This window comes from Merops nubicus, unplaced genomic scaffold, assembly GCF_000691845.1.
Source record: "Merops nubicus isolate BGI_N331 unplaced genomic scaffold, ASM69184v1 scaffold45413, whole genome shotgun sequence".
NCBI classification, from domain to species: Eukaryota; Metazoa; Chordata; class Aves; order Coraciiformes; family Meropidae; genus Merops; species Merops nubicus.
In genome coordinates this window covers 39345-57938 of record NW_008600589.1, presented here as the reverse complement: position 1 = coordinate 57938, position 18594 = coordinate 39345, and the positions used below count along the sequence as shown (strand labels likewise).

Genomic DNA, 18594 nt, shown 5'->3' with positions numbered 1-18594 from the left:
ACATTCATGGCTCGGTCCTTCACAGTAACTTAAGGAAGAAACTACTCTTAAGTCTGCTTGTATACTTCATCATTAATCTTCTATAGTATACTGGGAGGAGAACAGTGTTAAATTCATAAATCCCAAGGGATTGGAAACATGTTCTGTGATTGTTGAACTCAGCTGCCATTCCTACTTGTTGGAAGTTGAAATCTTTTGTTTGTGGTGGTGATCAGTCACTTTAAGGCAGTTTTGTTTCCTTAGTATGTTCTGAAACTTCAAAACATACTAAGTTCATCTACTTACCACAATCATGGATATGGGGTCATATAAACTTCTTCAGGCAATGCAAGTTAGTACACACAAAAGTAAGTCTGCTGGAACTTCCCCACTTAAGATGATCTCTAGGGTGCCTTCCAACCTAAGCCATTCTGTGTGTTTAACTGTAGTCTAAAGAAATAGACACTGAACTGCCAGACTGTCTTCATGATGTACAAAATGATTTTAGAATGTCAGTATTGTCATTCGGTTGTTCTAGAGGATGATACATTTTAAAAAATGTTGGATGTGTACATATGCTTTATATTTAAAAAAAATACATGTTCTTCTCCTTGTTCCAAGTATATTTCCTGGCTCAGGTAACTTCCTGTAGCAACTATTTAAAAACAGTTCAGACCTGCCTAGAGAAACTTTCGAAATTTAGAGGTAGGGAACAAATGGAGAAGAGATGAGGCAGGTAAGGTGTTTGATAAGTGTACAGTTTCTAGAAATGCAGAAATTATTTTAATCAGAATGAGGTATTTGGATTATTACACATAATGGAGTGGGAGGGTAATTGTGGAAACTATGTGAGTAACATAAAACCTGCTTTAAGAGAACAAAGTAAGGTGGAGGATGAGGCAAAATACATTTGTGCTTGCTGTTTCTGGAATTACAGTGACACCTACAGTCCAAAGTAGCTTTAATCATAAATTCTTCCAGGTCTTTTGAGAGTTTTATTCTTAACATACAGAACAACAACTAATGCGCTTAATGCACATGTCTAATTTTGGCAAGTAGCTGGATGAATCGTAAGGTATTCAACTAGTCACAAAAAAAAGTGTATTATTAAACTTTATATTTCTAATAGGTATCCCATAGGGTCTTATAAAAATCCTTTGTATTTCCCAATATAGACATCATATCTATATAAAGATATTACTGGATAGTATATGACTGGTGTATGTTTTTCTAAAATGTCAGAGATGTCATACTTCAGATCTAGTGAACACTAGCAGACTAGGGTTGTGAACTTCCCTTGTTGAACGCATTAATGGCTGTGTGATTGTTTGACAGAGGTAAGAAGACAAAGATGTGTTTTCCAGCTTCCTCAAGTTGGTACCAAATTGAGCTGGAACCTCAGTGATGTGCCAGGTGGACCCTTGCTGTGTCTCAGTTGTCAGTTCTCATCTCACGGAAGTGAGAAATGCAGCCTTGCTTTATTTAAGTGATGATGAAAAATGCAGGTGTTGTTTGGTTGGGGGAATGACTGATACTAACAGATCTCTTGTAAAAATGTCTATTTTGTAGATTGGCTAAGTAGTATCAACTGAAAAAAAAAAAAAAAAAGTTGTTTCAAAATGAAAGGTATATCACCTTGACTAGGTATTATACTTCTGTGTTCGTGCTTGTATCTGTGTCAAACAGGAATGTAAAGGCATAATGTGGTGCTCCAGGAAATCCTGACTTTGGGTGTAAGGACTGGAAGGTGGAGATTGTCTGTCTAGCAAGTGAATTTTAATATTGCAGGATTAACCTTGTTGCTGTGACCGCTACTCTCCTTTCCTAACGGGCTTCACCATGATAGTATGTGCATTTATATTGTTTTTTGTGCTTGCCTGTCTACAGAATACATAGGGTTTGCTCTGTCTAAGCTGTTCAGACTCAGTAACTCTTGACCTGTGTATCTGTTACACTGATACCTATTACAATAACATGAGTAAAGCCAGAATTTCAGCTATAAAAAGAGTTTTTCGGTTGCTGTCAATTACCATGCATCTTTCACAAATGCTCAATTCATGTAAAAGGAATACGTGCAAATTTATCTAAAAAGAAAAAAAGACAAAGAATTAAATATAAATTGAAAAAGGAAAATTTTACAAAGCATTAACAGTTACAATATGAAAGATGAAGTCCTTTCCCACCGCTCTTATTCTCACAGAATGGAAAATGTAATACATAACACAGATGTAATGTACAATGCACTCGATTTTGGAGACCTGTTTAGAAAATCCTTTGGAAGAACGCTGCCTTCCAAGGTTTCCCCCTCTCTTTGTAAAGCAAGGCAAGTCTGAGAAAGCTGAACTTCTTCATCTGCCACTTCTCTTGCATGAGGAGTGTTGAACAAATCTGAACTGCCACACACTCATCTGTTCTGATAAAGAGTGTCATCTTCCAAATCAGCCTAGGGGAAAAATGGAGAAGTATTTCACTACAGATGTGAACTTTGTTGTTGTTTTATAACGGCGGAATTTCCTTTTTGAGGCAAACTCCATCCCTTTATTGTTCCATTAAACTCCTTTCTCTCCACTTATCCAGTTGCTGTTGTCCATGTGGCATCTACAGGATTCAAAACATATTTCTTTTTGTTTTGGCTTTTCCTAGTCTCTAGGGAGCACAAAGGCAGTAAAACATACCCCTTCTTTTCACTGTTTATCTGATCCTCAAACCAAGGACTGGGTCATGACAGCAGGGACTTGAAGTCTTTAAAGGTGTAATTACAGAGGGAAACAATTTGGGTTGTATCAAACCAAGGACTGGGTCATGACAGCAGGGACTTGAAGTCTTTAAATTACAGAGGGAAACAATTTGGGTTGTAGGGCAACAAATGAAGTTAAAAATCTATAGAGGAGAAGGGTTTGACTTTTTTCTACATTTCTTCTGGTTTCTCCTTGTGTCTTTGAAGTGGTGCAGTCTCTGCTCAGTATAGGAAGGAATTTATACTCTTTCTGAAGAGAAGCAACGTTTTTGAAGCAGAATTTTGAAGCCGTTTTCTTTGTTTGTAAATACACGTGGCTTCTAAAGTTGTGGGAGGTGTTGTGGGTTTTTTGTTTCTTTGGTTATTTTAATAGCTTACATGGCATATGCAAAATTACTGTCATATGGTTAAGCAAGACATATTGGCATAAATCTGGAATGGTGAAATAAGTTCTGTGGCTTTAGCCTGTGGTGTTTAATACTTAGTTTAGGCTCTGTAAGTTGAGGGAGGGGGGAAATACCTGGAAGAATGTTGCAGAGCTTTTGTAACAGTTTTGTTGCATTTCTGTCACCTGGCAACCCTGGACTGAGGGAGCTAGAGGAATCACAATAGAAATACTTTTCAAAATTAAACCTTAATAGCTCTATACGTTTTACTGAACAGTCCAAACCCACTTGTTGAGACCTCCTCTTGGCAAAATACAAGTCTATGGAAGCTTCATTTTGAAACGTACACACATTCATACGTTCTATAACGTATATACTATCATATAGATATATATTAAAAATTGTATATGTACGGTCATTTAGAATGCTTTATAATACCTTTGACTGTTGTGCAGAATACTTTTTTTAAATTTTTGTCATCGTTTAAAAAGAAAAGTCTATTGCCAAAGGAAATAGAAATTATATGCTCTTAAAACCTGCCAGTTCCTCTTTTTGCCCATAAATTTGAGTATTGGTAGACAGGTACTTACAGGCTCTTTCCAACGTTCAGCATACCTCTGCTTTTGAAGCTCTTGGGCAATTGCTCGAAAAATTTTTCGCCCACTAGTGATTTTCTGCAAATAATTTAAAGTATTTTAGATCAGTGCTACATTTGAAGTTGGAGGAAATACCTTTTTCTTCCTTTTATAGTTCTGATTTTTTTCCTGCATACATCTTTGGGAATGTTACTAAACAACACTTCAAGAACATACGAGTTAGCAGGCAGAAGGGTTTTTAATTACATTAATATTACATCTCATAACATGTATACTTTCTTTAATGGATATTTAAATGTACTGCATCTGATTTTTATTCATAGATATATGGTAATAGATGTTCTTAATAGACTTATTTTACATACATTAGGACTTACCTGAATGCACCATTTAAACAAACAAAAATTAATAGCAAAACTTGTTCTTTTCAGAAGTTTGAACAAAAGGTACTTAAATTTAAAGGAAGTTGTGTATTAGAGGTGGCCTTTACATAGGTTGACCTCATCCTTTATCCAATTTGTTCAAAATAAATTAACTAATTAGTTAAATATAAAATCCTCAACTAGTTCTGTACAAATATGCTGTGAATCCTTAACAGCTGTGAATGTCTCTCTAACTGCATCATCAATTAGTCACAAAATTGATACCCAATACACTTAAAAGATGGGGGGAAGGGGGGGGCGGAAAAAGCAAACAAAGTGATACCGTACACAGTTCTCTGGTCTTTGGTCTTCATTCCAGCTTTTCTTTAGCAGCTTCGGTTTCAGCTGCGTGGAGGGATAATAAAATGAAAACAGATTGAAATGTAAGATAAGCAGACAAATGTTGAGGTATCAGAATAGTTAAAAATGTTGCCCTTTTACAGCATCCAACAGTTTGTAGATAAAAGTCTTTCATTAGATCAGCTTATACCATTGGGAAAAATCTGAGAAGTTTTCAAGCATGTAAGGTCTTCTTCAGACCTTACATGCTTCTGGTAGTAGATGTTGCAAGTATTTTTGCTTTGAGTACAGTGGGACCTGACTGCAGCAGTACCCAGTTCTCAAAAATAAACCAATGGCATCACAGATAACAGTTCTTCCCCTGAAGAAAGCTTGATTAATTTTTCCTACTATACTACTTCATCCAATGTAAAGAAAAACAAAAATCAAAAAGGCTGTCCTGTCTTTGTGGTCAGGCAGTGATCACTACAGCAAAGAACCATTTGACCATATCATACCACGCAGGACTGTGAAGTCCTCATTCTCATATCAAAGCCTCATTATTATGTAAAGATTCCAGTTGCAGTTTTGGTTGTTTCTTTTTAACTAAACACAAATTTTGGTTTAGATTTAAGAAAACAAAACAAACCAAACAAACCCAAACAAAAAAAAACCCACGTAGTTATGTAACTTTACCAAGGTCTGTATATGTATGATATATGAATAGAATTTCATTACACAAGCGAAATCAGTCTGCAGTAACTTTATGGAAGCTCACAAATATTTTGACATTAAATTTAAATTATTTTTCTTTTACTGGTAACTAATCCAGATATTTGAGGGCCAACGATGGTAATTACACTTTTTTGGTGTGCCTTGATAGATAATTCAATTTGCTGGTTAATACTATCAGGATAATTTTAACTTTAGAATTCCTTTTCTTATGGACACTTTGCTGAATAAAGAGACTGTGGTTGCTGTTGAGAGTACAGGTATGTGGCACATAAGTTTGCAGGTGTGTGCAGCATATGAACTTCAGCTACCTCTTTAAAAGTTAATCATAAAAGTTATGGAATCTAGGAATGTCTTTTTGTTCTCCCTGTGTGGATGTTGGAACTGGTTAGATTTACAAAATGAACAAAATCAGAGAAATTACTTGGAGCCTACCTTGTAGACTACAAAGAATGTGAATACAGTGGTGCTGTATAGAAACAGTAATGATGAGGTGATGATCATGAAGATGAAGATGACCTTTCCATTGCTGTGCTGTTTTTCTGCTTTATTAGAAAGTGAGTGTTAGAATAAAGGACAGTTCTTCTGATTCACATAATTTTCTTAAGATTTTGCATTCCAGCCACCTTCCTCTGAGGAATTAAAAAAGTTGATGCCCATCAATATTCTCTCAATATTCTCTGATTCATTTTCAGCCTGAATGCCTTAGTGAGATCGCTTTTCTTTTGTTTCCCTGAATGTTTTCAAGTGCAATGAAGATTTGTTATGTTTGATTATGAACCCTTCCTTTAGGGGTAGTCAGAGAACAGAATCCAGTTTTCTGCTCTTGTAAAGTAGTATCTAAATAAAAGAGGGACAGAATATAGGGGAAATAATAATCCAGCTAGTTTGTGGGCTTTTTTCCTATTTAAAGGACGTAAAACTGAGATGTAGTTGACAAAGGCTCATCACTTTCTTAACTAGAAGGCAAATGATACGAAGGTTCAGAACTAAAACTTTTTTCTCAAGTTGGCACAATGAATCCCCAGTTCTAAGACCCTAGACTCTATTGCACCTATTTCCACCGAGTGCCAGTTTCTCTGCTTCTCATTTTTCTTTTGATACTTCCTTTCTGATAGCCACTCAAGTCTTTATGTAAGAGGATGTAGAGTATGGTTAGATAACACGAGTACAAAACTTCTTCCTTTTGCAGAATTCTAGAGTCTTTTGCTTCTTATGACATAACAGTCTAATTTGCAAACAAGGTTAAGATACTTATTTGTAGAATCCCTCCATGATTTTACTATTAAGATTTTAATATAGTCATGCTACTGCTCACAGTTTTGTTGTGTTTTTCCATCTTAAATGCCATTCTTGACAGTGTAAATAATTTAGGGAAGATAATTTATTTAAGAAAAGATTAAGATCCTTAATTAAGAAGGAATGATGGACTGACCTGTTTTTGTTAGTATTGTTCCATCTCCTGTTTGTTTAGAATGGGGTGAACTTGAATCTGAAAATGCTATTCCACAGATATAAACAGCATTGTCATCTACAGTCAGATCATTGATCTGAAGTGAGATGTTATTTTTTGGTGATAAATGTACTTTGTACTTGTGGTGGTCTGTGCATGCAGGAGTGCACAAATCCTCATGTTTGTTCGTTAAAAAGCGAAACCATAGAACTTGAGGTTGAGACGAGGAGCATCCAGAGGCATCAAAAGCACACGTTAAGAACACGGTGTGCATGGAGTAGTCAGCTTCCTGAAATCTGGGTTGTGTTACAGTGACTTTGCAGGTATCTGTAGCACCTGTTAAGAGTAAATAATTGGTAATGTGAGAGCCACTTAAAAAGTAAGGCACACTCTAGAAAGAGAATAAGCTACTTCTGGTTCATTTGAGAAAAGGTGGGAGGGAAGGAAGAAAACCAACCATGTTTCAAACTTGAAATTTTAGAGTTTGTTTCTAGCCAACTTTCATTTCATGTAATTCCTACAGCTTGCCCATGTGTTCATATAACAGTTTTACCTATGTGGCAATGTGCTTAGCATTCTCATTTTCTGAAAAAGTATAAGGAAGATTCATATATCTAAAGTAATATGTCTCCTGTGGCCCAGGAGAAGTATCTGATGGCATGCAGTGAAAATGTCATAAATGGAGGCATTTATAATTCAGCAATTTCATAAAATTAATTAGAATTCATATTAATTCCTAGACTTTCTTCCATTTCATCATATATATTGACTTTGGGTTTCTAAGGGTAATAACATTGCTTGTTAGTTCTGACATTTAAAAATGTGTGCAGAGAAATCAGGAAGGTTAACCAGAGAAGAGAATTCTAATTAAGGAACTGAAGTGTAAGCTTTAATATGACTGGTCTGGGAGATTTTGTTTTTAAGTCCTTATTGAAATCCGTAATTAAAAACTGCTTTAGTGTATTTCGTTTTATTCAAATAATTTGCTTAGTTATGTAAATGATGGAATTGAGATTATTGCAGTGAAAATGGATGTAGTAGTTCAACAGTATCCTTTTCTGTGTCCTAGAAAATAACAAATTAGAGGAAAAATAAACTGAAGTCACTTAATCTGCGACTGATAAACAATTTACAAGCCTGTCTATAATGGACAAACAGCACTGTCCCCTCGTAATTTTTTTTCACTGAATGTTTTATGGACCAAATTCAAGCAGACTTGGTGTCTGAATCCAAGTAGATTCAGTGTCTGTGACTTCTATAGGAATAAAATAAAATTCTCCTTCTTTGTCAGATCAACATCAGAGCTGCTGCATAGCAGCTGCAGCCATCTGAAGAGGGTAATCGTATAAGTTGTCGGTGTAGTTGCACCCTGTGAGGTGAAAGGCAGTAGCTTGTGCTTCTGCAGCTGGTCCCCTTCTCTTTCCACCTTACTCCAGGGCTCTGGGTGGCCTTGCTGAGCAGAACTCCATGGCTTCAGGTCATGTAGGTACTGTCTGTTGAACTTGACAAACAAGTGCAGCTGCACTGAAACCATACTGCTAGAGCATTCTTTGTAGGGAAGTGCAGTAGGGTTTGACTCAGAAATCATAGATTACAAGAGCATTTCAGACTTTTGGAAGAAAAAGCATTTGCTAACAGTAAATTTGGAAGTGCTATGAAGATAGCAGAAATCAGCTTGATTTTCAGCAAAACTTTTTACTGCTCTTATTTTGTAGCTATATTGCAAATCATAACCACAGTTTTTTCAGTGTTTTTTAACTACTAATACATGGGGAAGTATAAGAAGCTTAAAAAAAAATAATCTTACCAGCACCATAGAGAATCCAGTCAAATGCCAGCATTAACACATTTTTTAATTTGTTGAAAGAAGCCATTTCTTGTAGCTCTCTGGAAATGTTTCTGCTTGAAGGAAGAGGAACTTAAGAAATCTTTGGAGTTGCAGAATGCTCTGAATCACAAGATTTAGAACTTCCTGTTTAGAAGGGTGGTTACTATTGCATTTAGCTGGTTAAAGGTACAGACCAAAATAGAAAACATTTGTTATTTGTGGATGACATTACTTGGAAAATGAATGAAGAGTTTTAAAATTTGAACTTCTGAGAGTTGTACCTATAATCCTTTAGATTATTTCATTGGATACAACAAACGACAACACATTTTCCAGCAGGCTGCAAGTGTTTGGCTTCTTGATTTTGTACAACACTAACCTGTCTTTACAATAGCAGCTAGTTGCTGGCTGCTGCAGTAACAAAGATTATGTAGCCATTCATTGTAATGTTGTGGTCTACTGATGGAAGCATCCCAGCAAATCTTAATTTTCAACTTTCTTGCTCTATTTACTCTATCACCCAAAGCCATCTTTGGCCAGGTGGTAGTCATAAAGAGAGAATTTTGTAATGCTGAGAAAGGTCTTCATTAGTCTGTCTGTCGGTGTCTGCTGAACATCAGCCTCACTAGTGGAAGTTACTTTTCAGCCAGTCTTGGAACTGCTAGTTAAAAATGTAACAAAAGATAACCTTGAGAAGCGGTTGCTTCTGAACAAAAGGCAAAAACTTGAACTGATCTTGCAACAGCTCTATGAATGCCTTGTCAGCCTCCTGTTTGGAGTGGAATGGAATATAATCTGTGTAATATACTTTCTGTAAGAAAATACAACACAGAATAAAGTTTTCTTTGTAATCTAAACAAAATTGTTTTGTTTTCTCAGTAGGTGGCAAGTGGGAAAAGCCCTCAGAAGTTTTGGAAATCAAAGGGCACACTTGGGAAGAGCAGGTGAATAGTCTGCCAGAAGTTTTCAGTAAAGCTGGTTTTGCCATAGAGGCTTTCACCAGACTGCCATACCTATGTGAAGGTGATATGTATAATGACTACTATGTACTAGATGATGCCGTCTTCGTCCTCAAGCCAGTGTAAGCATGTATGAAGTAAATCTCCAGAATCTAACCCAAGAAGCAGCCTCTGAAAGAGGAGTTTGATTTATGATTACCTAAAGGGAGAGAATTCGAGGATTGCCATGCTAAATAAATACCATGTAAGAAATGTAAAGGCCAAAATACTAATGTATTTCTTTGTAGCGTGATTAGGGAAAAAAAGGTTGTTTTTTAAACAGTCTTCAGCTGAGAGTTTCTTTTTTTACCAGCTCTTAAACCATTGCTTTCTGCAAGCCACCTGTAATGGGGGATATATTTTTATATTTTCCTGCAACGGGATCAGATCCAAACAAAAGCAATAGTCCTAATAATGATGAAACTGATACAATGTGAACTGTTAAAAGAAATCAAGTGAAACATGGCAATAAAGTTTTCCATTCAGTTCAAGCTTTGTTGAATATAAGCTGTTGAAATCGGTGTTCTGCCGTGTTAAGTTACTTTCTGTCTCTTACTGTCATTCTTCACGTATTTTTAATCATGCTAATAAACTTTTTTTGAGATGACTTTTTGCATTAACTTTTGTGTTCATTTTTGTAACCATAGCCATGCTTGTCTGCAACAACTTCTTTTTGTGTTGAATAATCAAGCTCTCAGTAGCAGTGCAACTTTGTGATGATTTAGACAGCATTTAAGTTTTGCTTAAGGAGTTAAGAGTCCACAGAAAATGTATCACTTTTGGTTGGGTTTCTTTCATGTTCCTGTCAAAGCCTCATAAATCCTCATTGCTTTTGCATGTGCCATTTTCTAGCTAAAAGGGTTATGGTAGACCTTGTGAAAACTGCACTTTAAACTGATGGTTTAATTACAAGCTTTCTAAGCAAGTTCTTCCCAAAAGTTTTCCATTCAAAAAAACTTGCGGGCAGTTTCTTGCAAATTTTTTAAGTCAGACTGCCTCTGAGGATCAGGCTATGGGAACCTGATTTTGAAGGTTTTGCTAGCTTGGGACACTTTTCTTCAGTAACACTAAATGCTGTTTATTTTAATATGTCTTGTTTTAAAAACTCTGTTTAATATGGTTAATTTCTGGCAGTTGGGATATAACCTTCCTTTAAAAGAACAAGTGACATCGTAAGTAGTACAGAACTGGCAGCTGTAGGTCTTGCATTGCCTGGCATGTAAGTGTTGTGAGAGAGCAGAGAAACCTCAGCTTGTGTATCAGTGGGTAAGTGAAGTAAGAAACAACTTATCTTTTGCTTTTGAAGCCTAAAAAAAGTTGTGTGGTGTGGCTCATATGGTTTGGTTTGGTTTTGTTCTCTTTTTTTGTTCTCTTTTTCATGTGATCTCATGCCAGGTAGGATGCTTCAGCATGTCTTTTTAGGTTTACCTTGGACTTCCTCTGCCTGATGGTTAGTGATTTCTTTTGCTAATTTAATAGCTTTTTATTCTCAATGATCTTTGTGAAATCATGTATTCTGTAGTATGGGGCATGAGGTTTGACTGGTGTGTTTTCTCAGCAGTAATTTAGGCTTACTATTATTTTAGCATGTGCTGTCAAGTTTTGGCACAGAGCACAATCAGATTTGTCTGTTGGAAAAATGGGCTATGTATGCTTTGGAGTGAATCTGTTCAGTTTTGGTTTTTCACCTTCACTTGTACTCATCTAGCAGTGGGAAAGTATGTTTCTTAATGTGAAATGAGTTTAGATTATGTAGCAAACACATATTAAGACAAACTTGTTCAAAGGTACTTAAGTAATCCCACAGGTTAAAAATCACGTAAGAGACTGCATTTCACATCTTTTATCTTTCAGTCCTGTCACTTAGGACTTCGTTTTGTAACAGCTTTGACAGTTTTGGGGACAGCAGGTGCAATGTAAATAATAGGGGCTTTTTTCTTTACACTTTCCTATTTTGTTCTCTCTATTTAAACACATTCTTATACTTGAGATGGGGAATTAAAAGACTTATTAGAGCATGAGCATTAACAGGGAGAAGCTATGAACAGAGTAAGATTAAATTCTAAGATACCATGTTCAACAGAGTAAAAAACCTGCTTAGTCCTGTAGAATGTACAGAGTAGCCCCAAGGTACTGATCCTACACCTGTACTTCTAAAATCAAAGTTCCTTCTGAAAGAATGGGTCCAGCTGGGCTCATTGTGTCAGGGAAGAGACTTCTTTCTCCTTTCAGACCTTGAGTGCATTTGTGTGCAGTTACTGCCTGCTCACACAGCCTGTGCAAAAAAGCTTGAGTCCAGTAGTTGATTAAATTGCCTGAAATACTTTTAAGATGTTATCCAAGCGGACAAATGTTTATTGCAAGTGCAATGTTCAAATTCATTACTCCTGGGCTTTGGGTACCTGCCTTGTCCCTCCACTGTCCCTGTCCTGCTGTGGGTGTTGATGTGCAAGTCACACCTCAGTGTTGTCAAGCAGGTGCAGTGGTTTGGCTTGGAGAGTGAAGTATCTGTCCTGTCGAGGTGGCACTGGATGTGTTGCATTGCAGGGAAACGATGCTGTGCAAGGACACAATTTATTTGGGAACTTTCAACGCAAAATTGGAGCAACCTCACCTCCCAGAAAGCAGAATCCCCCTTTTGCTGGGTGATCCCAGGTACAGTCAGCTCATGTTCTGCTCCAAGGAGCCCAGGGCCTCCTGCCTGTGCTCGGGTGGGGAGGTGGGGGAGCAGGGTGCTGGGCAGCACCAGGCTGGCCCTCTGTTTCCCCCACACAGCTCGTTGAGCTCCCCTCGTTTCTGGAGGGGAAGCATCCTCTTCTGGGATGCCCCTCACCCTCTGAGCCCCCAGCAGAGGAGACTCTTCCCTGCCGTCTGGCGGAAGGCTGGGCGCTGCTGGGCAGACACCTGAGGCTGCGGGCGGTGCTGGCCCAGCCCCTGCCCCCCGCGCTGGGTCCCGGCTGGAGCCGCCCAGCTCATTGCGGTGCGAGCGAGGGGAAGGAGGCGCACGCAGCAGAGGCAGGTAAAGTGCTGGGGGGGTCCTGGCTCTCCCCAGGAACCCACCGTCTCTGTTCCCTTCTGCCCTCCGCTGGCTTCCCTCGCTCCCTTTCCAGCCTGAACCCTTGAGGGTTCCCTTGCTGCATGTGGGGCTTTGTTTCAGAGGTGCTGGGAGCCTGGCTGCAAGGAGGGGGGGGGATGCTGGCAGGGCAAGGGCTTATCAGCACGACTTCTGATTATGAGGTTAGCTTTCTGGTTATCAAGCTTTAGATAAAGCAGCACATGCATCACAGTGATAAAATGGCTAGGAATTCTTTACATGGAAGAGCATCTGTTTAGGGAGCAAGAGGAGAGAGAGGGCAATCTGGGAGCTCCTCATAACTGGGGAGTCCTGCAAGGGTGACATGTTAGAGATCTGATCACAGCATATGCTGCTATGTTGCAAGGAATGATCTCTGAGGAAATGCTCGATGGGTTCTGCAAGAGATCACCACAAGGTGCTTTGGGGAGCCGAGTGAACTACTGCAGTCTGGTTTCACTGACAAAAGGAACTCTTATCCCACAGATTGTCTTATCAAGCAGGGCCATCTCAGACTTTTTCTGCACCTGCTATTTGTCCACTAGAGTTAGTCAGGATAAAAAAGCACTTTCCTTAGCATTTAATCTCTTAATACATTGATTTAGCATGCTTTAATTAAAATGCACTCCCTAATCAAAGTGAATGAGTTGGAATAAACAAATCAGGATTGACATTGGTAGCATGATTTAAACTCTGCAGAGTAATCAAACCTTTCTGCAAAATTAATAGGGCAGAGGGAGAAACAAACACAAGAAAATTTGTTTTGTAGGAAACCAGATATGTCTGAATGGGAGACGTACTCTGGTGCTCCCAAAAGAGTGGCTGAAAAGGGTTTCAGTGTGTGCAAAAACAGAACAGAGACGATAGCTTCTTAAAGTCTAATGCTTCAATTTTTCATCATCTGTCAGTTTGAGTCACTCCTGTTCCAAGACTGGAGTCAAGTATTTGTGATAGAATGAAGTATTGCTAGAGGCTGTTGAAATACGTTTTTGTGAAAGAGTGCCATGCTGATATGTGAGATTAAACAATCTGAAGAAGCCATTTGTGTTTATCAGATGTTCAGATCTGTAACTCAAGCCATGGCAAAGAACTTTAAAAAAAAAAAAAAAAAAGGATCGAACTTCAGCAACAAAAAGCAATGCAGAAATTCAGTGTGGCTGCAGGTAAACCTTTGAAATGAAGGAAAGGGAGAGAAAATAAAGTCACCTCAGGGTCAGAGCAAAGTTGGCCAGCAGGGCCTTCCTTGTCATTTGTTAAAACTGGCGGACTAATCCTAGTGTAAGAAGCTGCAATCTGTAGACCAGGGCATCATCTAATATCTCAGATTAATTAATTGTTTTACCTGTGGGGATGATGATGCTCTCAGCTGGGCAGAGGACCAGGATGAGGGTGCAGAGGCAGAAAACCCTCTCTGCAGTAAACTTGGTTCCATGTGGATTGAAGCAGCTCATGGTCCTCAGCGCTGCGAAGGGGGCATGGCTGCAGAAACACCTCTATGAGCAAGTCCTCCTCGTTCTCTGCTTCCTTTCCATCCCACTGCATTATTGCAAGGTAGGTCCTTGTCCTTCAGGAACTAGACCAAAAGCAACAGATTCATTTCACATAGGACAACAGTGAGACTGTCAGTCTTTTCTGATTAGAATCAGTAACGCCGTGGTGAAAAGCTCCGGGTAGCTTGTTACTGCCCTTCCAGCTAATTTATCTTTCAGTGATCTGTATGCCACATAGCACGGGGCAGCAGGGATCGCAAGAGCTACTAAAACACCTATTTCCATAGAAACTATGTCCTAGCTGGTGGTGAAAAATGGATGGTATGCTTCTCTTGAGTACAAAGACTGGAGTTTTGCCACGTCTAAATGAAGTAGCATGGTCTTGAACTCTGTTTCCCAAATGTGTTGCTTTCCCTCTGCTTCAGAAGGGCATCAGGGCATTTTCACCCTTTTTGCAGAGGGACAGGGGCAGGGGAGGGGAGCACTCCTTCACCCTGCCTGCCTGGAGCACCCGGGGATGACACAGAGCAAGAGAGAGGGCCAGGCCCTCCCGCCATTTGGGCTCAGAGCTCTGCAAGTGGAGGCTCCCAGACTTAGTCCGCAGTAATTGTGTGAGCAGCTTGACGAGCTAGAAAAAGCTTAGGGTTTATTTGGAGCTTCTTTACTATTTCCTTTTTCACTCCCTCCATTTTCTACTTTGAGTTCAAAAGGCTTTGTTTGCTTTAACAAAACTGCATTTAAGTCATATTTAGGTGAAATGTGACTTAGTCAATAAACGGTGCTACTAGGAAGAAAATTAAAAAAGCTACTTGGTAAAAAGGTATTAAATCTGGCTGGACATGCACCCTTGGTGGACCTGTATTTGCATAAAATATATCTCTATCCTGGAAAAACATCTAAATTAAAAACTTGGGAGCAAGCACTTCAAGATCATTCTGATGCCTATCTGCACTCCATAGCTTAGGCTGTCTCTGATTTACAGCTATGAAAGTTTGGTGTGAATATTGCCTTTTGACTCTGTTCTTTTTATTTTCCTTTTCAATCCAATTATCTTTGGATTCTAAATAGACACTAGAAGAAATGTCCAGACTTTTGAAGATATGTTTCTTATTGATATCAATGAATCATGCTGAGATTACACACAGTCAGAACACGGAAGGTAAGACCAGTAGTCCTGATGCATGTTCTGAGGGATGTATTTTCTGTATATGAAGAAACTGATGTGTAGTAAAATAGATGCAGTGCCATTTAGTAACTAGGATAACATTCTCTGCTCTCTTGACTTCGTGGAGCTATACCAGTGAAGAATTTAACTGAGATTGCTTTTTAATAGCCTTTTATTTTTACTTTCTGTAAATATATTTAATCAAAATTGTATTAAATGTGTATATATAGTATCAGTCACTGCATACAATATGTGTATCTTTGTATGAGGCGGTTGAATGGTAAAACATTAAATCAACTTTTAGTAATATGATCTTTTACAGATTTGCCTCCATTATTACACAAAGCTGTGGTTAGTATTTTTATTTCCTCTCACTACGAACATTCTATATTATAATCTAAAAATAATTTATTACATATATTTATAATTTTTTCCTTAGGAGGAAGTAATAACTGGGAAATATCTAAATGGTAATGTATGGAATTGTTTCCACTTAGATTTCTAAAAGGAATGAAACTAATATTGCAGCATAACTTTTTATGTTCCATTTTTCATGTGCAGCGCTCCTTGATATACTTAATTTCCAAAGGTAATGTATTACTCTCACCATCTTGATTTTTCAGTAGTATCTTGCACTTCAGATATGATCTGTTTCATTTCCACAGGAACATTATGGATAGAATGCCATTGGCACATGTGATTACTTTGATTTAGGTGTCCTATGAGGAGTCTTATCTTTTAACAAGCAAAAAGCTCTTTTTCATGATAAAGCAAAAACCATGCATAGAATGAGCCTGAGAGTAAATATCTGCTACAGTTTTCAAAAGTTTTGATAGTTAACTTTGTTCATATGTTTCAGAATGGTTTCTTAGGGAAACTAGGTGCAGTTCCAGCTTTCTGTCCATCTCTCTCAGTTCTGCTCCATCCCACTTCCTCCAGCTCCTGGTGACTTTTGAATTATTTCCTACTTTTCTCTAAATTTGAAAGAGCATTATAAGCCTCAAAGGCAATTCCGCTCCTAGATATTTTGAGAAAATCAATGGCTGTGTAAAGAAGACACACTGGAATTAATGACTCTGCTGAAGGAAAGGCAGCAGACATTAGTCACTGTACTTTTCTTTCTACAAGGAGATTAGAAGAGGCATAAAGAGGTGCCAGGAAGTGCAGCTCTAGCTCCAGACTAGCCACACCACAGCTTGTCTGATGCCTGGAGATGGTATTAATCGCAACACGTTGGGGTGGTGTGGAGTTAGATGGAAAAAAGCTAATTAATCCCATTCCTCATTGAACCATGGATTTTCATTGCATTAAATAGGTCAGCTATTAGTTAGGTTAGGTCAGAAGGCTGAATATGTTTGTCATTATGGTGTTAGTAGCAATATCTGTTTTTCTTATTCTTGTTTTGTCTTACAATCTGCTATTTTAACTGTTATATTATTTTACTGGCATTTTTGGTCCTGTTTTCTGTTACAGTTCTAATGTGTGGACAACAGACATGCTTACAAAAGTCATGGCATATTTTAATGCCCAGGAAGTTATGGTTAGTCTTAGCAGCCTGCAGGTTTGTGCCATTTAAAATTTTTATTTAAAAAACGATTAAAAACCAACCTATCTCTCTATCCAAAACCAAGTTGTCAATATTAGAGATAACTAACAGATCTGCAATGCAGCAGATAAGGTAGGAAATAGAAATAGGTTATTTGGTTGTCTTTTTCCCCTAAAGTTTCAGGACTGTGCAAGGCAGAAATAATATTAAATAAGATATTTCTGCTTTTCCTCTGATGGAAAGCAGAAATTAGGGTTTTTCAGGCTCTGCAATTGTTTCTGAGCTGAGGGTATACACATGCTGTTTCTCCATAAAATGACAGGTTTCTCCCAGATTTTGACTGTGGCTATAGTTTGCACTGCTTCTGATGGAATGAGTGGCTCCAGAGCATCCATCCTACAAAATGCATCCATCTTTTAAAGCTCCTCTGAACTCTGTTTATATAAATTATCAATGTGGAAGTGATATAGGAAGAAGTCATTGCTCTTTATCCCTTGTCTTCATGATTAATTATGAGCTAGTTTAAGAGGAGCTGTAACCTGCTAATCAAAACCTGAGGTCCTCCCTCCACCCTACATGCACAGACACACTCTGAAAAAGGTAAGTGTCAAATGTGTGGTCTCTGAGCCTCAGGCATTCCCAAAAACCCACAGCCATGTAGCTCTATGGCACTTGAACATTTTTCCAAACTCTGTTTCACCATCACAGCTCATCCAACCTACACCAGATGAGCACTGCCCATTTGATGACAATTATTGGCAGTGTGAGGCTGTAAGCAGGCATAGACCCCCTAGACAGCAAGGACCTAACTAAATTAGTATTTGTTGGTGGCAATGCAGGCCAAGCAAAGACAACAAAGAACAGTTTCAACTCAAATTCCAACCCAATTTTGAAATAATTCTGTCAGGAATTAGTAGGGATTTTACTCCAGTCTGTTGCTAACAAGCCTTACAGTGCTTTCTGTTACAATGTTACAATTCCCCTTAGATTTTCAAAACAGGCATGAGATTGTTAACTGGTAATGCAGCTTGATGTGAGAGAGAATATTTTTACCTTACAACCTGCTACAGACTTTTCCTCCCATCTAATTGCACATTTCCTTCCTTTTTTTAAGTAATAATAGTATGCACACGTCTACCTGATTTTTCTGAGCTGTTTAAAAGTTTCCATTTCACAACTCTGCTGTGTGAAGCAGAAAAGCATTAGTACTCTTGTTTTATGATGTGAGAAACTGAGACATTTTTCTTAAATGGCTCACTGGAAGAGACTCTCTCATGAAGCCATGAATAGGATTTTTAAATTACTGTCAGAATTACATTTAGATTATTTTTGGTTACACTTTGTGTTAGATATGGTTATTCTAGTCATTGACAACACAGACAGTGCAGGAGCTAAGCACTTCTCTCCCCTTAGATGAGATGCCCCTAGTACAATAATACGAGTTTTATGTATATTATGTATATTTTTCTATACTTCAGATGTCTATAAAAAGTTACCTGAAGAACCTTTTATACCAGCCTAGGCAACTGCTATCTGAATTTCAACAACTTGATCAGCAGCAGTTCCAAACTGCAATGAACTATCTCTTCAACAACAGAAAGGACCATCTTGTAAGTCACTTTGCACTTGTGAAGAAAAAAAAAAAGCTGCTGTCAGTGGCTTATGTAAAGGGAAAAGGGCCAGACTGGGGGGGGTCTCACAGTGCATGCCATGCAGTTACGTAGCTGCTTTGGACTGGATTCCAGGAGCCCCTCTCCTTAGACTGGACTTACTGCATTTCATTCTTGTTTATAAGTTTGGTTCCAAGTTAGTTGTCTGGATTTACCCTGTAATCAGTGGGGAGAACCACATCTCCAGAGCATGATTTACCTTCCTGCGCAAGCATCTAAGGTGGATAGGACCAGTTGTTC

General features: G+C 38.3%; 2 protein-coding genes across 2 annotated transcripts in view; one reads left to right on the top strand and one right to left on the bottom strand.

Moving 5' to 3' along the window:
• Positions 1-2383: 2383 nt before the first annotated feature.
• IGSF6 (immunoglobulin superfamily, member 6) lies at positions 2384-8458 on the bottom strand. The gene is made up of 6 exons (XM_008937713.1): positions 8392-8458; positions 6567-6920; positions 5567-5673; positions 4409-4465; positions 3693-3776; positions 2384-2422 (listed from the first exon to the last, which is right to left on the bottom strand). The coding sequence occupies exons 1-6, from the start codon at positions 8456-8458 to the stop codon at positions 2384-2386; spliced, it is 708 nt and encodes a 235-aa protein (XP_008935961.1).
• A 6595-nt stretch (positions 8459-15053) lies between these two features.
• The window catches only part of OTOA (otoancorin), a 35578-nt gene continuing 32037 nt past the window's right edge, over positions 15054-18594 (top strand). Inside the window, exons 1-6 of the mRNA XM_008937714.1 lie at positions 15054-15132; positions 15461-15489; positions 15578-15608; positions 15700-15727; positions 16612-16699; positions 18163-18294. Coding sequence (XP_008935962.1) covers positions 15054-15132; positions 15461-15489; positions 15578-15608; positions 15700-15727; positions 16612-16699; positions 18163-18294 — 387 coding nt within the window. The remainder of the gene's footprint in view (positions 15133-15460; positions 15490-15577; positions 15609-15699; positions 15728-16611; positions 16700-18162; positions 18295-18594) is intronic.